The sequence below is a fragment of the Girardinichthys multiradiatus genome, chromosome 9 (assembly GCF_021462225.1).
Source record: "Girardinichthys multiradiatus isolate DD_20200921_A chromosome 9, DD_fGirMul_XY1, whole genome shotgun sequence".
NCBI classification, from domain to species: Eukaryota; Metazoa; Chordata; class Actinopteri; order Cyprinodontiformes; family Goodeidae; genus Girardinichthys; species Girardinichthys multiradiatus.
Genome location: NC_061802.1, coordinates 23,346,607 through 23,368,009, shown reverse-complemented (window position 1 = coordinate 23,368,009; position 21,403 = coordinate 23,346,607). Strand labels below are relative to the sequence as shown.

Sequence of the window (21,403 nt, the reverse complement as noted above, 5' to 3'; positions counted from 1 at the left end):
TTTTGAAAAACCCTTTCACACATGGAGTGGTGACATGGATCCAATGAGACAGAGAAGAGGGACACAGTACTTTAAAGTAACCCAGCAGCATGGCACATGTTCCCACCCCCACCGACATGCATTCTCAGCCCTTCCCAGGGGGAATCCCTCTTGCTAGAGCGAAGCCGCCTTGCCTCTATCCTTCACTCCCTCTCTGAATTATCACTGCAAGCCATGCAGAAGCACCTCGGCTCACTGGGAGTAGGGAGAGAGCTTTTTTTTCTCCTGACCTGGACTGTGTCTGTACAACCTGAACTCCAAATGAACTGCAAGGGATAAAATATTAAAGGTGCAGATGGAGCTGTCCAGATGACAAGAACTGCTTGCGACGTGTCATGATCCAAAAGGCCTTACGTTGATGCTATCTCAAGCATGCAAATGCCTCCCCACAGCACTCATTACTTCCATGTTCCTTTCATGGAGCTAATACCTTCTGTGCCAAGAGAGAGGCGACCTCCGCTAAAGAACACTGATCTAACTGCCTGGTCCAAGCTTTTGTTTTCAAATAGTTTCAGAGCTGTTTCAGGAGGAAAGGAAAAAAAAAAAAAACAGAGATCCAGGCTGGTAACTGGAATTGTACAAATGCATGCTAATTGCTTTTAACCAAAGACTGTCTAGTTGGAAGGTCAAAAATCCAATCTTTTCCTGATCAATGAAAGCACCGTATGTAAGTGCTACAAAGTTGCACTGACAACATACAGGGGTTGGACAATGAAACTGAAACACTTGTCATTTTATAGTGATGGAGGTTTCATGGCTAAATTGGACCAGCCTGGTAGCCAGTCTTCATTGATTGCACATTGCACCAATAAGAGCAGAGTGTGAAAGTTCAATTAGCAGGGTAAGGGCAGTTTTGCTCTAAATATTGAAATGCACACAACATTATGGGTGACATACCAGAGTTCAAAAGAGGACAAATTGTTGGTGCACGTCTTGCTGGCGCATCTGTGACCAAGACAGCAAGTCTTTGTGATGTATCAAGAGCCACGGTATCCAGGGTAATGTCAGCATACCACCAAGAAGGACGAACCACATCCAACATGATTAACTGTGGACGCAAGAGGAAGCTGTCTGAAAGAGATGTTCGGGTGCTACCCCGGATTGTATCCAAAAAACATAAAACCACGGCTGCCCAAATCACGGCAGAATTAAATGTGCACCTCAACTCTCCTGTTTCCACCAGAACTGTCCGTCGGGAGCTCCACAGGGTCAATATACACGGCCAGGCTGCTATAGCCAAACCTTTGGTCACTCATGCCAATGCCAAACGTCGGTTTCAATGGTGCAAGGAGCGCAAATCTTGGGCTGTGGACAATGTGAAACATGTATTGTTCTCTGATGAGTCCACCTTTACTGTTTTCCCCACATCCAGGAGGGTTACGGTGTGGAGAAGCCCCAAAGAAGCGTACCACCCAGACTGTTGCATGCCCAGAGTGAAGCATGGGGGTGGATCAGTGATGGTTTGGGCTGCCATATCATGGCATTCCCTTGGCCCAATACTTGTGCTAGATGGGCGAGTCACTGCTAAGGACTACCGAACCATTCTTGAGGACCATGTGCATCCAATGGTTCAAACATTGTATCCTGAAGGCGGTGCCGTGTATCAGGATGACAATGCACCAATACACACAGCAAGACTGGTGAAAGATCGGTTTGATGAACATGAAAGTGAAGTTGAACATCTCCCATGGGCTGCACAGTCACCAGATCTAAATATTATTGAGCCACTTTGGGGTGTTTTGGAGGAGCGAGTCAGGAAACGTTTTCCTCCACCAGTATCACGTAGTGACCTGGCTATTATCCTGCAAGAAGAATGGCTTAAAAACCCTCTGACCACTGTGCAGAACTTGTATATGTCATTCCCAAGACGAATTGACACTGTATTGGCCGCAAAAGGAGGCCCTACACCATACTAATAAATTATTGTGGTCTAAAACCAGGTGTTTCAGTTTCATTGTCCAATCCCTGTACTTCATTCTGGATGCTATTACTGAGTGAAGTCAAAGGAAGCACACAGTGTAAGAAAACTACATTTTCTATAACCTACGCGATCATACATCCAGGCTGCGAGAGAGAGCACCTCTTTCAATAGATAACAGGAAGGCTCATCTGAGTACAGCTACATTTCTGTTAGCTTATTCTTGTTTATAAACATTGTTTATCCTTTTGAGCTTTCAACCTCTGTTATTAAACATATTGGACTTGGAGTTAAGGTAAGTGTCTACACTGCTCTGGTAATACACATGAAGACTGCACTGCTGTTTTGATAATGCTCACACACAGAGAGTGCTAATGGCAAAAATAAGATGCTACAGACAGCTTAAAATGTCAACTCACATTTTCTGTTTTAAAATATTTTTTTCTTTTTACAGCAAATGATCTCTTACAAACCTCTGCTTTAAACAGAAAGGAAAAATGGCCGCTCACAGCGGAAAGGCTAGACAAAAATATCTTGAATGCTGTTCTTTTTCTTGTTGTATAGTTTTTAAAGAGAAATCAATACAAAATAAAAGCTTTACAAAACCCAGAGACTGCAAATAGGCTGAAAAATTCTGGATGGTGCATCTGAAGGAAAAACAGAAGTCCCCTTTAACTTGCTCAAACATAGAGCTGGCTGCATGGGGGCTCCTCACATAAGCGAAATCTGCACTGTTTTCTCTTTTCCTCTTCTCTCTCATTGACAAGGACAAAGGCAATTTGTAGAGAAACCAGGGTCACGGATGATGCAGACAAACCTTGCTCCGGCGCGCTCCCCTGAGATGCCCCTTTCTACAGTGCTTTGTCTTTTTGAGACAATTGTTGCGTAGAGCGGCACGCTAAGCCCAGGCCGGTGCAACACAGCCTCATATCTGTCACACGTAGGCTTCGCAGCAATACATTAGCTCCTCACAGGGTCATGATTCCATCTCTCCGGTCATCACCGCTGGGATCCTTATCATCATTTCCACCGCAGACATATTTTTCATGCAAATTATTATGAGAGGATCAGCCGATTTGAAAACAATGAGGGCCCAATTTAGAGAGGAAACATATTCCTGTGTGTCTGACAGAGCATTTGCTGAGACAGGAAAAATTGTGTATTTGCTTTAATACAATGTTAGCTTTTCTTAAATTAAAAGCTCACACATTCAAAGCAGGTACAAAGAGAAAGAAAATATATATGTGAAAAGAAAAAAGAGGCATTTCAGCATTTGCTCAAATACATTTTAATGCTACACAGACCTTCATTGGGTCTTCAGTACACCACCTCATTTCACACTGAGAAGCAATGTTTCTCTTTAAGAAACTGCAAAATGCAGTCCAGTTAGTAGATTCGTCTTTTATTCATTCCGACACTGCACACAAAGAGCTGTTCTGTAGCTTTGCTTTTAAGGCTCCTAGCAGTGAGCCGACGGTGCACAGACACACTCTGGAATTTGACACAGCTGCCCCCATCTCTCTTGTATATTTTCAGTGTCAGCTCTATGTTCAGCACAGGTCACTGCACCTGTAGATACTGGACCAACCGTTGGGATATATGATGAAGACGGTACAGAACAAATACCACCCTGCATGAACACAAAGCGAACTTGCAGAAAATCCTCATTCCTGGGTTCGCACAAGGGCAAAGCAATGCTTAAAGCAGTAAGGCTGCGAGTGTATGCGAGGGAAACCACACGCTATTTCCTTTTTTCACTTGTGCAGGGAAGTCAGACTCCCCGAGGTCTCATTCTTCTGAGCCTCTCTGATGGAGCAGGAGATAATAATGTCATGACCGGTAAATAATTGCATGCCTTTTATGGGACATATGTCAATAGGAAATGCTATATGTCCTTCACCCTTGACGGTCCTTGACCAAACAGATAGGTGCCTTTGCTTTTTTCCCTTCATTGACAGTGCCATCTGGTATGTACTAAAAGCAGACAAACCCATGCGGACGTTTGCCTGTTTCTGTACAGAGGAGGAGGCAAATGAAAGATATATAAATAGAAAGCCATGTAAAATCTGAAAACCATGGAGTGTGTATGTATTTAGCACCCCCTAAGTTAATCATTTGCTTAATCACCTTTTGCCACAATTGTCTCCACCAGCTTTGAATATCTGACGTTTTTGGTACGTTCTTTTTTGAAAAATAACTAAAGCTCAGCCAGATCAGATAAAACAAAACCTCTCAATTAAATTTAGGTCTGGACTTTCACTGGGCTAATCTAATATACACAAATATGCTTTGAAGTAAATCATTCAATCGGACAGATGGTTGTATGTTTAGGAGGAATGTCCTAATGCAAGGTGAACCTCTAAATCTGAAAGTGGTCTCTAAATGGTTTTCTTCCAGGATTGGGCTTGGATTTTACAAGGGTATAACTACTAGTTATCGAAACAACAGATTCTCCTACCTAAGTTGTGGATCTTTGCAGCTTCTCTAGAGTTAACATGGGTCTCTTGATTGCTTCTCTGGTTAATGTTCCCTTTAAGCCGCCTGTCATTTTAGTTGGACAGCCAAGTCTTGATAGGGTTGCTAAACCCTATCCATTTTAGAATAATGCATTGAACAATGCTCTAGGTAGACTCTGATTACTAATAAGGTGACTTCTATAACCAATTAGTTGAGCTGGTTTTATATTATGACTTTCAGAGTAACAGGGCTGAAAATACACGCACGCCACACTTTTCAGACATTTTAAAATGATGTATCATGACAAATGTATAACAAAATCATGGAGTATACATGCGTTCGCAGGCTACCGTAAACGATAAATTGAAAGCTTTTGGATAATGCAACTCTAAAACCTATACAAATTTTGGTTAAAGTACTCCATGAAGTCCTGATTCTTGTCAGGCAGTAAGAGGCCCAAAGGAATTTTGGATCCTTCAAAAATGTGTCTTTAGTGCAGAATTAACCTGTCAACTCTAAGGAAACAAGGTGAAGAAAAACAAATCCTGCTGACTTTTCATCTCAGTTTGACCAGCCCACTTCCTTTATCTACTTCTTGCATCTTTCATCTCCCTCGCTTCAGCACTCTGACAGTGTATGTATTCAAAGCAAAAGAAAACAGCTCACCATGATGATAAAGGTGACCGGTCCTATAAAACTCCATATGAAATGATTGTCCACATTCAGCCAGCACCTAAAAGAAAGAAACATACAATTAAACATTGAGCACACATCATTTTCCTTTGCATAACATAGAATAATTGTTGCTCTGAATATTTATTACGTAAAATATTGTTTTCTAGTAACTTTAAACAGCTTTGTCATGCGTTTAACATGATTTTATTTACACAAAACAGAAAAAAGACCCCAAGTAGTCTTTATCAACAGCAGAGTATTAGCCGTGATATGGTCATCAATCTATGTAAAAGGCTTCTGCACAGTGCTCTGCTCTTTAAGAGAGCATTTACAAACAAGAGGTCACAGGAGGGTCTTTGAACAGAGAGGCATTAATGTAGCTGCACCCTCTGGTGAAACCACAGTGTTGGGTCTGTCAGCCACTTTCAAATGACATGAAAAATTGAACAGCTGCCCATCCCTGGCAAAAAGAAGCTTGAATGTTTCGGTGTAGTCTCCAGGGGCGACGCATAAGGTACTGGCAAGCGATGATGAGTTGATTTCTTTTCAAATTCTGCCGCACACAGACACAGCAGGTAGGCTCGGCACAGCAGAGCATCCAGCATGTCAGCTCTGCTTTTCACAGAATGTGTGTCAGACAGCTGCACTTACGCTTTCTGGGTCCCGTAGCTCCCATAGTCGATGGCTGCTGAGACGCCAACTACGATTGCCGGGAACAGGTACCCAGACACATAGTAGTACTTCTTTCGGGAGTATTCGCTCTCAAAGACCTCGACGAGCATGAGGTATAACTGCACTCCCTCTAGACACATCCAGGAGAAGGAAGCTAGGAAGAAGAAATGGAGGATTCCAGCGATGATGGCGCATCCAATCTGAGAGAGTATATTTACAGATTCAGATAATGGATAAAAGTCAAGAACAGACAATATAGTGGTGTTTTCCCTCTTAAGGAGTTCTGGTTTTGCTTTTATGTTTCACTTAGATGTTTTACATGATCAGAAATAACCAGAGTAAATATAAAAATCTGTTTTTAAAAGATTTAAAAGATTTCATTAAGGAAAATAGCTATCCAAGCAAACCCGCCCCTATGTGAAAAAGTAATTGCCACATGATGTTAGTGATCCTAATAACTGGTCATCTGCCCCATGGCGCCAAAAACAACCGCCATCAAGCGTTTGTGCAAAGAGGTTTTGTCCCACTCCGCTCAGCAAAATTTGGTTTAATTCCTGCTTCATTCCACAGCATGGTAGCAAGATTAGCAAGATTTAAGGCCAGCCCTAAACCTTGATTTTAGTTTTTTGAGCATTCAGAAGTGAACTTGCCATTGTGGTTCAGATCATTGCCATACTGTATAACCCAAGTTTGCTTGAGATCACAAAATTATGGCAGTACAATCTACCTTTTGAATAAGTAAAGAGCAGAACATATGGTTCCATCAATTACAGAAAGCTGTCCAGGTTCTTAAGAAACCTTAAGCAATGCAGCCCCGGAACATCTTACTACCACCACTATGTTCGACTTGTATTATGTGCTATGATGCGTACACTTCCAAAAAGTTAAATTTTTGGCTCGCAGGTCCACATAATACAGGTCCTTCTCAAAATATTAGCATATTGTGATAAAGCTCATTATTTTCCATAATGTAATGATGAAAATTTCACATTCATATATTTTAGATTCATTGCACACTAACTGAAATATTTCAGGTTTTGTGTTGTCTTAAAACGGATGATTTTGGCATACAGCTCATGAAAACCCAAAATTCCTATCTCACAAAATTAGCCTATTTCATCCGACCAATAAAAGAAAAGTGTTTTTAATACAAAAGACGTCAACCTTCAAATAATCATGTACAGTTATGCACTCAATACTTGCTCGGGAATCCTTTGGCAGAAATGACTGCTTCAATGCGGCGTGGCATGGAGGCAATCAGCCTGTGGCACTGCTGAGGTCTTATGGAGGCCCAGGATGCTTCGATAGCGGCCTTTAGCTCATCCAGAGTGTTGGGTCTTGAGTCTCTCAACGTTCTCTTCACAATATCCCACAGATTCTCTATGGGGTTCAGGTCAGGAGAGTTGGCAGGCCAATTGAGCACAGTGATACCATGGTCAGTAAACTATTTACCAGTGGTTTTGGCACTGTGAGCAGGTGCCAGGTCGTGCTGAAAAATGAAATCTTCATCTCCTTAAAGCTTTTCAGCAGATGGAAGCATGAAGTGCTCCAAAATCTCCTGATAGCTAGCTGCATTGACCCTGCCCTTGATAAAACACAGTGGACCAACACCAGTAGCTGACACGGCACCCCAGACCATCACTGACTGTAGGTACTTGACACTGGACTTCTGGCATTTTGGCATTTCCTTCTCCCCAGTCTTCCTCCAGACTCTGGCACCTCGATTTCCGAATGACATGCAGAATTTGCTTTCATCCGAAAAAAGTACTTTGGACCACTGAGCAACAGTCCATTGCTGCATCTCTGTAGCCCAGGTCAGGCGCTTCTGCTGCTGTTTCTGATTCAAAAGTGGCTTGACCTGGGGAATGCGGCACCTGTAGCCCATTTCCTGCACACGCCTGTGCACGGTGGCTCTGGATGTTTCTACTCCAGACTCAGTCCACTGCTTCCGCGGGTTCCCCAAGGTCTGGAATCGGCCCTTCTCCACAATCTTCCTCAGGGTCCGGTCACCTCTTCTCGTTGTGCAGCGTTTTCTGCCACACTTTTTCCTTCCCACAGACTTCCCACTGAGGTGCCTTGATACAGCACTCTGAGAACAGCCTATTCGTTCAGAAATTTCTTTCTGTGTCTTACCCTCTTGCTTGAGGGTGTCAATAGTGGCCTTCTGGACAGCAGTCAGGTCGGCAGTCTTACCCATGATTGGGGTTTTGAGTGATGAACCAGGCTGGGAGTTTTAAAGGCCTCAGGAATCTTTTGCAGGTGTTTAGAGTTAACTCGTTGATTCAGATGATTAGGTTCATAGCTCGTTTAGAGACCCTTTTAATGATATGCTAAGAAGTGAGATAGGAATTTTGGGTTTTCATGAGCTGCATGACAAAATCATCTGTTTTAAGACAATAAAAGACCTGAAATATTTCAGTTAGTGTGCAATGAATCTAAAATATATGAATGTTAAATTTTCATCATTACATTATGGAAAATAATGAGCTTTATCACAATATGCTAATATTTTGAGAAGGACCTGTATCTTAACAGAATTCTTGAAGATCAAGATGTGTTTTTTATCAAATGCGATACTTTATGTTCTTTATGGTCTGCAGTTGTTTTCACTTTATAACACTGACCTTAACAGAGGCAAGTGAGATCTGCAGTGCTTTAGTTGTTCTGGGTTCTTGTGTGACCTCTTGTATAAGTTGTCAATAGAGTAATTTTGGTAGCCTGACCACTCCTAGGAAGGTTCACCAAGGTTTCATGTTTTCTCCATTTGTGGTTTACTGGAGTCCAAAAGCCTTAGAAATTACTAATGGATGTTAGTGACTTTGCTTTTAATCTGTACTCGAATTTCTTATGATTGGGAAATGATGTGTTGCTTTTTGAAAACCTTTAGCTCAATTTATGATTTCAGACAGGTTCTTCTATAAGGCCTTGTTGTAGCTAGTGAAATTAAACCAAACATATGCAGCTAATCCTAGTTGATCAAATAATATTTTCACACAGGGACTGGCTAGTTTGGATAGCTTTTTTACCTTACACTAAATTATCATTTGAAAACTGCTTTTGGAGCACTCAGCCCATGTTGCTTCTGATGATCTGAAACAATAAGGTGTGAAAAAAGCAAAGCAGAATAAATCTGTAAGGGGATAAATGCTTTTTCATGGCTGTAAGTAAAACTTTCCATGGGGTAATACATAGAACAGTCAGAAGCTTTAATACAGTTTCTTTATTCAGAGCTGTATATCAAAAAAACATATTTTTGCACGCATGAAAAACAAGACATTTACCATTTCTTCTACTCTCACTCAGCAAAACGTAAATCAGTGAGACTGATGAAAAACCCTAATGAATATTCATTCACCACATGCACAACTCCACTTTTCCATCAGTACAGCAGAAATTAAAATGTCATGCATATTGTGAGGTTAGACCTTGAAGATTTTCACATACTGCTCAGGACTGAAAGCTTTTGAATCCCTGCTGTATGATGGAAATGTTTTTGTATTTGTAGAAATTGAATGAAAAGGGTGATGAAAAAAAATGTATGTGTGCTTAGGTGTGGCTGAAAGAGGGGAAAAAAGACCTGTCAGATGTAAGACATGTTTCCAAAGTAATCTGTCTTACTGATACTGTCTAACTCATGTCATTTCAGGGACAAGTGGGTAAGGATTGATGCACAAACAGCTCAAAATCTTGTTGAAATGAATGCCTTTTGAGAAGATTAAATGAGAAGTAATAAGTCAAAACCAAATCAATAGGGTCATTCCTGCTTACCCTGGGTTCTGTCATATCGATACCAATTAGGAATATTAACTCTGCGATGAAGAGATTAATGCACAGATTCTTGTGGATGGTGTTGCGATCACTCTGCAGGCCCCGGAAAAAGCAGAAGGTAAATATGCAGATGGTCAGGCAGACAAGGGACACCACAATGCCAACCCGAGTGATGACTGTAAGAAGCAGCTCGTGGTGTTCTCGAACGCTGCCCTGAAAATAAAAAAAAACATTTTATATTTTAATATTATATTAGGCTTTTTTATTTTAGTTGAGAGAGAGGAACTAAGGTAACTGTTTTCCTTTGTATAGCACCGGTGGAAGCAGTCTACATTGTGTTAAATTATAAAGAATTTTGCCAAAAGTGACTATTCTAAGCAGGACATAAGAGAGAAAGAGTGAGTCAACATTAAATGCATGCAAGTGCCAGTGAGACCATTAGAAAACACCCATAAAAGCTCTCATCTCTACAAAACAAACTTCCAATGAGGTCCCAAGGTATTACTGAGTGGGGAAAAATTTAGACAAAATCTTCATAAAGAAAATCCCTTTCTCTTGAATTAATTTATGTTTCCTTCATTCTGTTTTAATTTGTTTTGCCTTTTCAAAGTTAATAATGCATAACCACACTTCAAATGTGATTTTTCCATTTCCAGGAACCTAATATACAATCCTTTGTTACAGTTTAAAAGGGTCTACAGAAAGATCACTGCGATCTTATAACATCTAAAACAAAGCAATGTAGAAAATTGTCTTAAATACTAAAGGTAATTGAGTGACAACTGGATACATTAGATCGATCCATGGTTCTCAAACTGTGTTGCTAGTATTGCAAGTGGAAATTGGGTTCCCATAATTGGTACTCAGAAAAAAGAAAGTACCAACTACAAACAAGTTTAAAAAAAGCTACTAAACCATCGTAAGCTGGATCATTAATGGTAATAGGTAACGATAGCTGAAAAAAGACTGGTTTATATACATCATGACCCTGACCACAAGGAATGGAAAATTACTGTGTCATCTATCGTTAACAGGAATGAAGAACTATGATTTATTGTGGCAATCGATAAACTCTAAAGGAAGATGTTTGCAAACTGCAAAAACTGACTATTGTTGGGATAGTAACTTTTATTGTTTTAGCTATTTTTCCATTGCTGGCTCAATGAGAGCCTCGATAAATACAAATATAATTACATAAATAAAACTACATAATGTAAATGGTGCAGTGAAGAAGCATATGTGATCACAGCTAAATTGTTTTTGAACAGTATTTATGTGTGTGAGGCTCTGAGTCTAGGCTGTGATAAATGTCTCACAAAAAACACAGATGAATTTTTAAATGCCTCTTTTAATTTTTTTCATCATTAACACAATTATTTCCACATCTCATAATTGAATTTTAAGTCCATTTTTCTTGCCCTTCCTACAAAAAAAAAAAAAAACAGAGAAAGAAATCGCACAAATTTATTTTAAAGAAGCCCTGTTGAAAACCTGCTTCACTTTTGCCACCAGCGACAACTCACTAAATTTAACACATTTTCATACCCCTGTAGCAAATGTTTTTTTCTCATTTTATTGTTACTTCCACAGCACTATTCCTCTCTTCTACAGTGTCCATTCCAATTATATGCAGATGGACTATCAAGCAAATTAGGGAATTTGATCATTTAGCAAATTCTAGCAACTTTTAGGACAGCCAATAGTGGCTTTCTGTACTACATAAGAAAGCAACAGTGGTGACAGTGAACCAAACCCAATAGTTCACAGCTAATAAAGCAGAACTGGAAAAATCTCCATTGGACAAGGTAGCAAAACAAAGAGGAAAGAAAAAAATTGAATATGATAAGGGGTTCATCTTTTAATGTGTCTGTGGAGAGCTAATAAACATTTACAAGTCAGGACTATAATTTTCCTTAGTTTGGACAATTGTATGTCCTTCTTTTTTTAACTTAAGTGAGGGTGTTTCAAGAGTTTTTTCTTGAAGTCAAGAATCTGATTGCTTATCAGCAATTTACTGAAGCGTACTTTCAAAAAAATTCCAAGGTATCTCTTTCGGTTGCATCAAAGGTTTTTACTTTGTCAAGATTGGTTAAAGTCTTTTGGGATGGGTGTTTGTACTGTATATTGTGATAGCCAAGGTGACCTGTACTAAGAACTCAGAAACTTTCACACCTTGTCAGCCTCTACACAGGTAAGCCAGCAAGCCACACACAATCGATAAACATTCTTGTTCACTAGGAGCTAAAGAACAATTTAGCTGCAAACAGTTAAAAAAGACAAAAGCTTTTAGTACTGTATATTCATATAAATCTTAATTGTGCTACCTAAACAATCTCAATTTTATCAAGGTGGTACACAGTATACAAGAGCTGGAAGCATCTGAAATAGATAAATAAATAAACATACTGAAATTTCCCGATGTGCCATAAGAATGGCAAAGTTGGTGAGATGGCTGCATGCGCAGGTGGTGTGTGTTTTATTTGAGTCCAGACGTTTGCAGCCTTGGGTGGACCAGTAGCCCATCATACTCCTTTCAGAATAATTCCAGAAGGAGCAATTGGAGTTGAAGTAGTGCTCCATCTGCAGATAACAAGAGATATGGTTAAGTGTCCAAATAATTGACTTCCTAAAATTGAAGTACATGTAGAACACGGAGGCCATTTACCCCCTGCTCATACAAAGCATTTTTCTGCACTGATATGGATGATAATTTTTTTTCCCTTCACAGCTCTTATGAAGCAATTCATATGTTGTATCTCATTTGGCACATGCTTGCCAAATCTACCCAAGCATGGTTTAGTATATGAGGCCTTAATAACAGCGAGGCATAATTGTTTGATAGCATGTCTTTAGAATTGCACAATTTCTCGGATAAAGAATGGAGTCAAGCATGACCCTCTGGGAACTCTAGTGACAACTTTAAAAGACAAAAGATAATTGGTGCTCCAGTAATTTCATCCTAGATTGTAGGGCTAATCTAGGAGTTAATTTCCCCCTCTATAAAAGAAAATGGGTATCATTTATATCCCAATGTTGATTAAAGAATTAGTTTTCATTAAGAATTCACTTAGGTTCTAAAGACTCCTTTAATTTGATGTTCAGTGACTTAAATAAACTGCAGACTGACCTAGTCAGACATTTAACATTTAAATTGCAGATCTCTGTCTGCTGCCTGCCCCCCACTGGTGTTTTAAATATGACCCCTCATTCATTTCTGCTGAGAGACTCACGTCAATGTGCTGCAAGGTGAAAATGACAGGGTCATTAATAAACACGCGGCTAGACTCTTTGTTGATTGAGGCAGCGATGATGTCAGAATTGACAGCCACCGTCACGTTGCGACCATAGGCCTCATTGGCCATCTTGATGGTGGCGTTTTCTGTGCCCAGGAACTGGCTCAGGTTTTTGTACATCACAAAAACTAACTTGGCGACTCCTGCAGAGTGAAGTAACAGAAACAAGCTTTCAGAATGATTTATACATAAAACAGCAGTGATAAAAAATGTAGGCCATATGTACAACAGGATTCAAACAAGAAATTTAAACACTATAGTTAATGCTAGTGTAATGAAATGTTAAGCTTTAAACAAAACAATCATTACACTAGGATAAAAATGAGACAGATACAAACAATCTCTTGCAAAAGTATTTACATCTTGAACTTTTTCACATTTGATCAAGTTTCAGTGACAAACTGCAATGTATTTTATTTAGATTTTTATGTCATATGAAGCGCTGAAGACCTTTGACATCTCTGACCTATTCTATCACATAATCACGTTAAAACACGTATGTTCTGTTGCTGCACTTAACGTTCGGGGACCCACCGTGTTTGACACTGTTTTTCTCGTAGTGGTAAGGGGTCGCTAGCTTAGCGTTAGTTCCACCATGGCTGACCATTCTTTTGTTTCTCAGCCTCTCTCTGAGTTTTCTCCTCTCTCTGTTAGATGTTAAGTTACTTCTCTGCCTCCTTTAGTGAAAATGGTACGTGTAATAAATGTAGTATTTTGTAGCTTTAAATGCGAGTGTATCGCCACCGAGGGTAGCTCCCTGTAGCAGCCCTTCAGCAGAGCCCACGCAACCTGGGCCTCAGGCCAGCTGGGTGACGGTGCGTAGAAAGCATAGTCCTATATCCCAGCCCACAGGTCACCTCACACCCGTCTGCATTTCTAACAAATTTTCCCCGCTCAGCGACACACGCTGAGAAGCCAACTCTGGTAATTGGCAGCTCCATAGTCAGAAACGTGGAACTAGAGACACCAGTGACCATAGTCAAATGTTTGCCAGGAGCCAGAATGGTCAACATCAAATCCAACCTGAAACTGCTGGCTAAGGATAAGAATAAATACAATAAGATTGTTATTCACGCTGGCAGTAATGACACCTGGTTACGCCAATTGGAGGTCACTAAAATTAGTGTTGCTTCTGTGTGTAAGTTTGTCAAAACAATGTTGGACTTTTCTCGGTTCTCCTCCCTGATCTCACCAGTGACAACATGTTTAGCTGTCATACAACCACTGGCTGTCTAGGTGGTGTCTTATAAACAATATCCTGAAATCATTTTGGGGAAAACCTGGTCCGATCTGGAGAGGCATCATCCCACTTTGCATGGAACAGCTCTTCTTTCCAGAAATTCGGCCAAATTTATTAGTTCTCCAAAACTCTGACAACCCAGGGTTCAAATCAGGAAGCAGGGTCATAATTTAACACTCCTCTCTGCAGCTTCTGCACTACTACCTACCCATTACCCTATTAAGACAGTGTCTTGCCCACAGCCAAAACTGAATAAATTAAAAGATAATTTAAGAGGAGGAAACCATAAAAGCCTCATAAAAATAAATACAACTTACACTGAAAAGAAAAATAAAACAGTTAAATGTGGCATATTGAACATAAGACCTCTTTCATCAAAGACTTTACTAGTTAATGACTTGATTTGTGATCAGATTGATTTATTTTGTCTTACAGAAACCTGGCTGCAGCAAGAGGATTATATTACAATAAATGAGTCAACTCCTACAAATTATTTACATTTTCAGGAAATCTTTCAATCCAGTTTATTGATTAGTCCCAAACCAATTAATACCTACAACTCTTTTGAATATTTAATCCCTAGTCTTCCTCATCCAAACTGCAAAGCACTAAAACAACTTCTGTTTGTTGTTTTGTACCGTCCACCAGAATCTTATTCTTAATTTGTAGATCAGTTCTCAGACTTCTTATCTGACTTACTGTTAAATACAGATATGGTCATAATAGTGGGGTATTTTAACATTCATGTTGACACTGAAGGTGATAGCCTAAATAAAGCCTTTAATGCTATCTTGGACCCACCTTTGTCTTCATTCTCTGCAACTTGTGCTGACATATGGCATTGAGTGTAAAGGAACAATATTTAATCATAATATAATGTCTGACCATTTTTTTTTATAACCTTTGAGTTTAATTTAACTGAGTACTCCACACCTGAAAGACAATTTTATTATAGTAGATCATTATCAGACAATGCTGTAACAACTTTTAAAAAATCTGTTCCATTTTTTATTTCTTCATTTTCACTGAAAAACATAGAGAACAATAATATTGTTTCTTCCCCTTCACAAATTGTGATTCATATCATTACTTCCCCACTGCATGGTGCAGTAGAAAATGCAGCCCCCTTGAAAAAGATGGTAATTATTAATAGGAGGCTGGCTCCCCGGTAATAAAGTAAAAAAAACTTGGTGTTATTTTTGATCAGCAAATTTAAATCCCATATTATACAGGTTTCTATGATTTCCTTCTTTCATCTCCGGAATATATAGAATAATAAAACTATCCTGTCCAGGAGTGACGCTGAAAAACAAGTCAATGCATTTGTTACTTCAAGGCTGGGATAATGTCAATTGTTTATTATCAGGATGTCCCCAAAATGCTGTTAAAAGCCTTCAGCTGATTCAAAATGCTGCAAGAAGAGTTCTGATAAAAATTGAAAAGAGAGATCATATTGCTCCTACTTTAGCTTCCCTTCATTGGCTCCCTGTTAAATCCAGAACAGAATTTAAAATTATTCGTCTGACATATAAAGCCCTTAATGATTTAGCTCCATCATACAGCAGAGATTCGATTGTTCCATATGTTCCTAACAGAGCACTTTTGTTCTCAGACTGCAGGTTTACTGGTGGTTCCTAGAGTCTCTAGAAGTAGAATGGGAGGCAGATCCTTTAGTTATCAGGCTCCTCTTCTGTGGAACCAACTCCCAGATTTAGTCCATGAGGCAGACACCCTGTCTACTTTTAAGGCTAGTCTTAAAACGTTCCTTTTTGATAAAGCTTATAGTTAAAGTGATGTATGTTATCCTGTGCCATCACTGTAGTTATATTGCTATAGGCTTAGGCTGCTGGAGGACATAATAACCACTTTCACTCTCTCTGCTATATTGTCATACTACTCTCCAATTTTGCATTTGTTGCTCTTATTCAGCTTTTAACTTTAAGTTCTCTCTCTGTTTTTTTCTCTTCCTGTCTTGGCTCTGTGTTTAGGTGTGGCACCTTCCCAGAGAGGGACATCGGCCAAGCTGCTGCAGCCGACAACTTAATGCTCACCTTATACAGATGATACACTTGGCTTGTCTTTTAATGTTTAACCCTGTCTCTCCTAAACATAGCTACAGGCTGAGCTTCTACTGTGACTAACTGTATGTGTTCTCTTTTATACTCTAGACTTTAGAACTGGCTCAGAGTTCATCTGCTTAGCTGTCTTCCTCTCCTAGATGAAACCTCTGAAGGAGCTACAACCATTAATGTTTCACTTTTCTTTCTTATAGAAAGTACTACTGGATTAGTCCTTCTGTGTTCTTTTTTGTCTCTGCTCTGTTCTCTCAAACCCCCAGTCGGTCGTGACAGATGGCCGCTCACACTGAGCCTGGTTCTCCTGAAGGTTTCTTCCTGTTAAAAGGGAGTTTTCCTCTCCACTGTCGCTACATGCATGCTCAGTATGAGGGATTACTGCAAAGTCAATGCAAGTGACTGTCCACTGTCGCTACATGCTCAATCAGGAGGAGTGAATACTGCAAGTCACTGACTCGATGCAATCTGCTATGTTTCCTTAGATAGAAAAACTCTTAAACAATTTGAATATTAAACTGAATCTGACTGCACTGTTTGATGATTAGGATTAATTGGAATGTATGTACCCGACTTGAAATCTGTATGATTTGACTGAATTGACTTTGTAAAGTGCCTCAAGACGAAACGCTGGCTATACTCTGACTGTATGCTTAGGATAGTTGTCCTGCTGGTAGGTGAACATTCACTATAGTCTCTTGCAGCTTTTATCAGCTCCATGTATTTATGTTCATCCATCGGTCCATCAACTGTGGCCAGCATCTTAATCCCTCCTGGAAAAAGCATCCACTTAGCATGATGTTATCAGCACCATGTTCCACACTTAATATTTTCTGCAAGTAGGCCAAGAAAATCAGACAATGCATATTGCCTTTGTACAATACAGAGCTTATGGCAAACCAAAAACAGGAAGTCTCATAGTTTATTTTAAAAATTTGTGTTGTTCCGGTTGTATGTTTAGGGTTGTTATACTGCCGGAAGATACACTTTCACCAAACTGTCCAGCTTTTGGAGTATCTAAGAAGTTTTTTTCGGTGAGTGTCCTGTTTAGGGTGATGTGAAGTGTTAGTTTTCAGTGACTCATGTATTAAAAGTAGGCTAGAAGTTGTGGTTTGGTGCCACATAACCAGAGCATCTTCTTCTACATGCTGCATCTACTTCATGGATTGTGGTAAACTGTAAATGGAACTTCTCATTGCTTTCTTTCAACAACTGCTTTCTTCCTGCTACTCTTCCATAATAGCTCTCCTGTTGGCAAAACTAAGCTGTGGATCTCTGGAGCCCCTCCAGAGTTACTATGGGTCTTTGGGTTGCTTCTCTGAATAATGCTCTCCATGTCTGGCATGTCAGTTGAGGTAAATGGTCGTGTCTTGATTGATTTACAGCTGTGCGATCATCTTTCAGATGTGTTTATTTATGCTGCTTTATACGAGATTAAGTTTCTCTTACACAAATGCTTGCCGCACTTTAAGATTTTTTTCTTTAATAACTATATACCTTTCTCCTTCCGCTTTGCAGTAATGAACTACTTTGTGTTAATTTGTCGCCTAAAATCCTAAGAAAAACATTGATGTTTGTTGCTGTAACATGATAAATGTGCAAACATTCAACAGATATGTTGAATGTTTGCACTATAATTGTGGTTGAAATCATATAACTCAGATTTTTTTTCATTTAGCAAACAATGTTTCTTCATGTTCTCATGTAAACATGAAATGCTGTAAATTAAGTGAATAGATTTAATTTCTGCAGAATCATAGCAGATTCTCTTTGAAAGACTTACCGTTTCGACTATTGAGCTTGACGGTGTTGGCAGACAGCTGGATTGAGATCCCATTCTTGCTTGACTGTGGAAATTTAAAGTCCTGGACTTGGCCGTCTGTGCTGAGCACATACACATCCAGGACTGCCGGACACAGAGAGAGCAGATTGGTTACAGGAGAAATATGAAGAAATAGCAGTAAAAAGGATATCGGTCATTCAAGACTCTTTGACTCAGATTCAAAAGGAACAGAAAAAAAGAGCAGAGAACATTAATACCAGGGCTTTTTTTCTTTACTGACATTTCTACACAAACCGTTACACTATGCAGAGCAAAGGACACATGAATTTGTCATGTGAACACTAAATCTTGGCGAGAGTGAGCTATGCAATAAAAATGTCAATCATAAAGGAATAGTTTTGTCCCCGCAAGGCTCCAGCTTGTATGAATAAAACAGCTCTGAGGAAAGGAGACCTTCCCCTTGATGGTGTAACAACTAAAGAAAATTAGAAAAGGAAGAGGAGGCTGTGGATAAACAATGTAATTTTTCTGACTCCACAGCAGGCTAATGTTCACATTAATGTATAGAGTTACAAGGTCTAGACGCATACATTTATAAAGTAAGTGTGCGCAATCAGAGAATCCAGCCTATTTAATAGTCCGATATTCATCACTTTGTCAGTAAGCGACTCGTTAAACTTAATATGCACTTTTTTTCTGCTCCCCCAGGGCTTCAAGGCTTATTATGAAAACAAAGTCCTTTTTTTTACGAGGTCGCTTTGTTTCCCTATGTCAGGAGTGACTCTTGTAATGAATAGAACATAATCAAATTAAGTGAGATTGCACTGATCGAAAATGCTTGTTTGTTTTACTTACTTATATTATCTGCGGGAACCTTGACGATTGCAGGCTCCATAAGGTTGTCAGCAAGGACAAAGGCACCCTCTTCCAGAGTGTCCAATAACATGGTGGCCGCATGAGTTTGTTCTGTGCTGTTCATGTCATGCCATGACTTCAGGGCCTCTGGTCGCAAAAGGTTGTCCACCGTGTCCACCATGGCCTGTGTCAAACCAGGTAAAACAGATTTAAAAAGTGAAGTTATAAAACAAAAAATAAATCACTTTGCACACATAGGCAGGTATCAAGATGCAGACACTGAAATGAATGAGACTGATGAGAAATCATACATGAAAGAATTAAAATACAAATTACAACATACCTCCTGAACCTATTTTAATATTTTGTAATGTTACATACAAATGCAAATGTATTTTATTGGGAGTTTATATGATAAACCACCACACAATAGTGTATTACTCTCAAATGAAAGGAACATGAAAAATTGTTTTCAATATCTTTTACAAATTATTTATCTGAAAAGTGTAGCACATATTAGTATTCACTCCCTTAACTCGGACACCTAACTCCAGTTAGAAGTCACATAATTAACATATAGCGACAATTTGTGGGTAATTTAATCTTAGAAAAAAAGTACAGATTTTCTACAAAGGCCTTTATAGGTTTCATGGAGAACATTAGTAAACAAACATCACCAGGAAAACCAAGAAGCACACCAGAAAGATCAGGAATGAAATTGTGGTAAAGTTTAAAGCAAACTTCAAACATCTTACAGTGCACTGTTCAATCAATCATCTGAAAAGGAACAATATGGTACTTCTGTACAGCTACCAGGAGACCCATGCTAACTCTGGAGGAGCTGCAGAGATCCACAGCTAAGGAGGAAAAAAAACCTCTAGAGAAACCTCTGTTCTCAGAATTTTCTATTCATAAGTTAGAATGGTCCAGTCAAACTCCAGACCTAAATCCAATTGAGAATCTGCATACTAGAAAATTTGTTCTTACAGACACTATCCAACCAACTTGGGCTCTTTTACAAAGACAAACACTAAAAGAAAGTCCTGAACAGGGTGGACAGTGGTCGTACAAGGTATTGACTGAAGGGAAATGAATACAAATACATGTCACATTTGTGTTTTTTTGTTTTGTTTTTTTTATTAGTAGGGAATCTTTGAAAACTGTGAATCATTTATTTTTCAATTTATAACTATCAATACCTTTTGCTGGTCTATCAAATAAACTAGCAATAAAAGACACTGAGATGTGTGGTTGTAATGTTCAGGAATGAATACTTGAATATGAATTCTTCTGCATGGCACAGTTTTATTTTAATGGTAAAAAAACAACAGGTAACAGTTACCAGGTAACAAACATTTACTGAATCAAAAAAGCGATTTATTTGAAGCTGCGTTTGCCCTTATACGTGACTGATGCCAGGGATTCAGTTTCTGTTTCAAGGACGTTGCATCAAGGGAGACACTGGGTCGCAGTGTATTGAGCCAATCAGACCTGTCTGATAACAGGATATTATGAGATTGTCCGATGAAAGTAACAGTGGGTACTCTCAATTAGAATTATCTTATTACAGAGCTCTCTATAAACAAAAGTAGAACCAGTCCTTAAATAACTCTCCAAAAGAAAGTAAAAAGGTCAAGAGAATTTGAGTGGTATGTAGTTGTGAGTCTGTGTCCAGTGCCAAATCAATGAAATTGAGACTGTGGCGTCCAGGTAATGCTGGGTAAATTCAGGCAATAATCAAATCAATGCATCTAATCGCGTAATCAATGCTGGTGACGTCTGGTGGAGGGGCTGTAGGGTGGTTAACGTGATGTTGTGTCAGGTATGGCAGATGTCAGATACTGCTGCCTCAACATTTGCTGTCCCAGATCCTCCCATGGTGTCATTAGTTCGATAAATGTTGGAATTTGCATTGTTGAGGTTTTTCCAACAGTGTCACTATCTCTGAATTCAAAGCAAGGTGTTGTGACATGAAAGATGGTGTTAAATGGGTGGTTTATGGTATTTGCTATGTTCAGGGTTAACCTTTTTTTCTGCTTATTTCAAGTGTGCATGTTTGTTGGCTGGCTGATTAGCTTGATCTATTTTAACGTCCTCACAAAGGAAAGATTTGGATAGGCGGTCGTTGGGGACAGGTTGTTCCTATTGTATGAGGGCTAGGTGAGGACAAAATATTCTAATGTTTATGTGTTATTTTTTCCACTTGAAAAAAGGGAATATGTAATGTTTGACTTGTAACCTCTAATAAACAGAATGAGCTGAAGATAAAGCTGTGTCCTTGTAAAATAACAGTCACCATTTAAACTTTGCATGCAGTGAGAGGGTCAGGTGTTGATAAAAAAAATAATGAATCACATCTAAACAAGAGCTCTCAGAAAATAATGAAAAACCATGGTGAAACCTTCATAAAGTGAATAATGAAAGAGATGAAAGTACAAGGTATTTCTTTGAGCTGTGGTGTTATGCATCTGGGCATGCAGCCCTCAGCAAACACAATAAACACAAGATGAGGTGAAGAATGAATGACAAAAAAACATCAGAGTTGTCAGCACAGAGAGGTGAGAGCAACACAGTGACACATTCAAAATATGAATAAAATAAATTAATAAGAAGCTGCCCCAGCAACTGGAG

The 21,403-nt window shown here is 39.3% G+C and overlaps 1 protein-coding gene across 1 annotated transcript in view; it reads right to left on the bottom strand.

Moving 5' to 3' along the window:
- Positions 1-21,403, bottom strand: part of adgrl2a (adhesion G protein-coupled receptor L2a) — a 155,454-nt gene that overhangs the window by 16,936 nt on the left and 117,115 nt on the right. The window contains exons 12-18 of the mRNA XM_047374519.1: positions 18,773-18,956; positions 17,918-18,040; positions 12,760-12,965; positions 11,936-12,109; positions 9,530-9,742; positions 5,741-5,961; positions 5,081-5,147 (exon numbers count right to left, since the gene is read on the bottom strand). Coding sequence (XP_047230475.1) covers positions 5,081-5,147; positions 5,741-5,961; positions 9,530-9,742; positions 11,936-12,109; positions 12,760-12,965; positions 17,918-18,040; positions 18,773-18,956 — 1,188 coding nt within the window. The remainder of the gene's footprint in view (positions 1-5,080; positions 5,148-5,740; positions 5,962-9,529; positions 9,743-11,935; positions 12,110-12,759; positions 12,966-17,917; positions 18,041-18,772; positions 18,957-21,403) is intronic.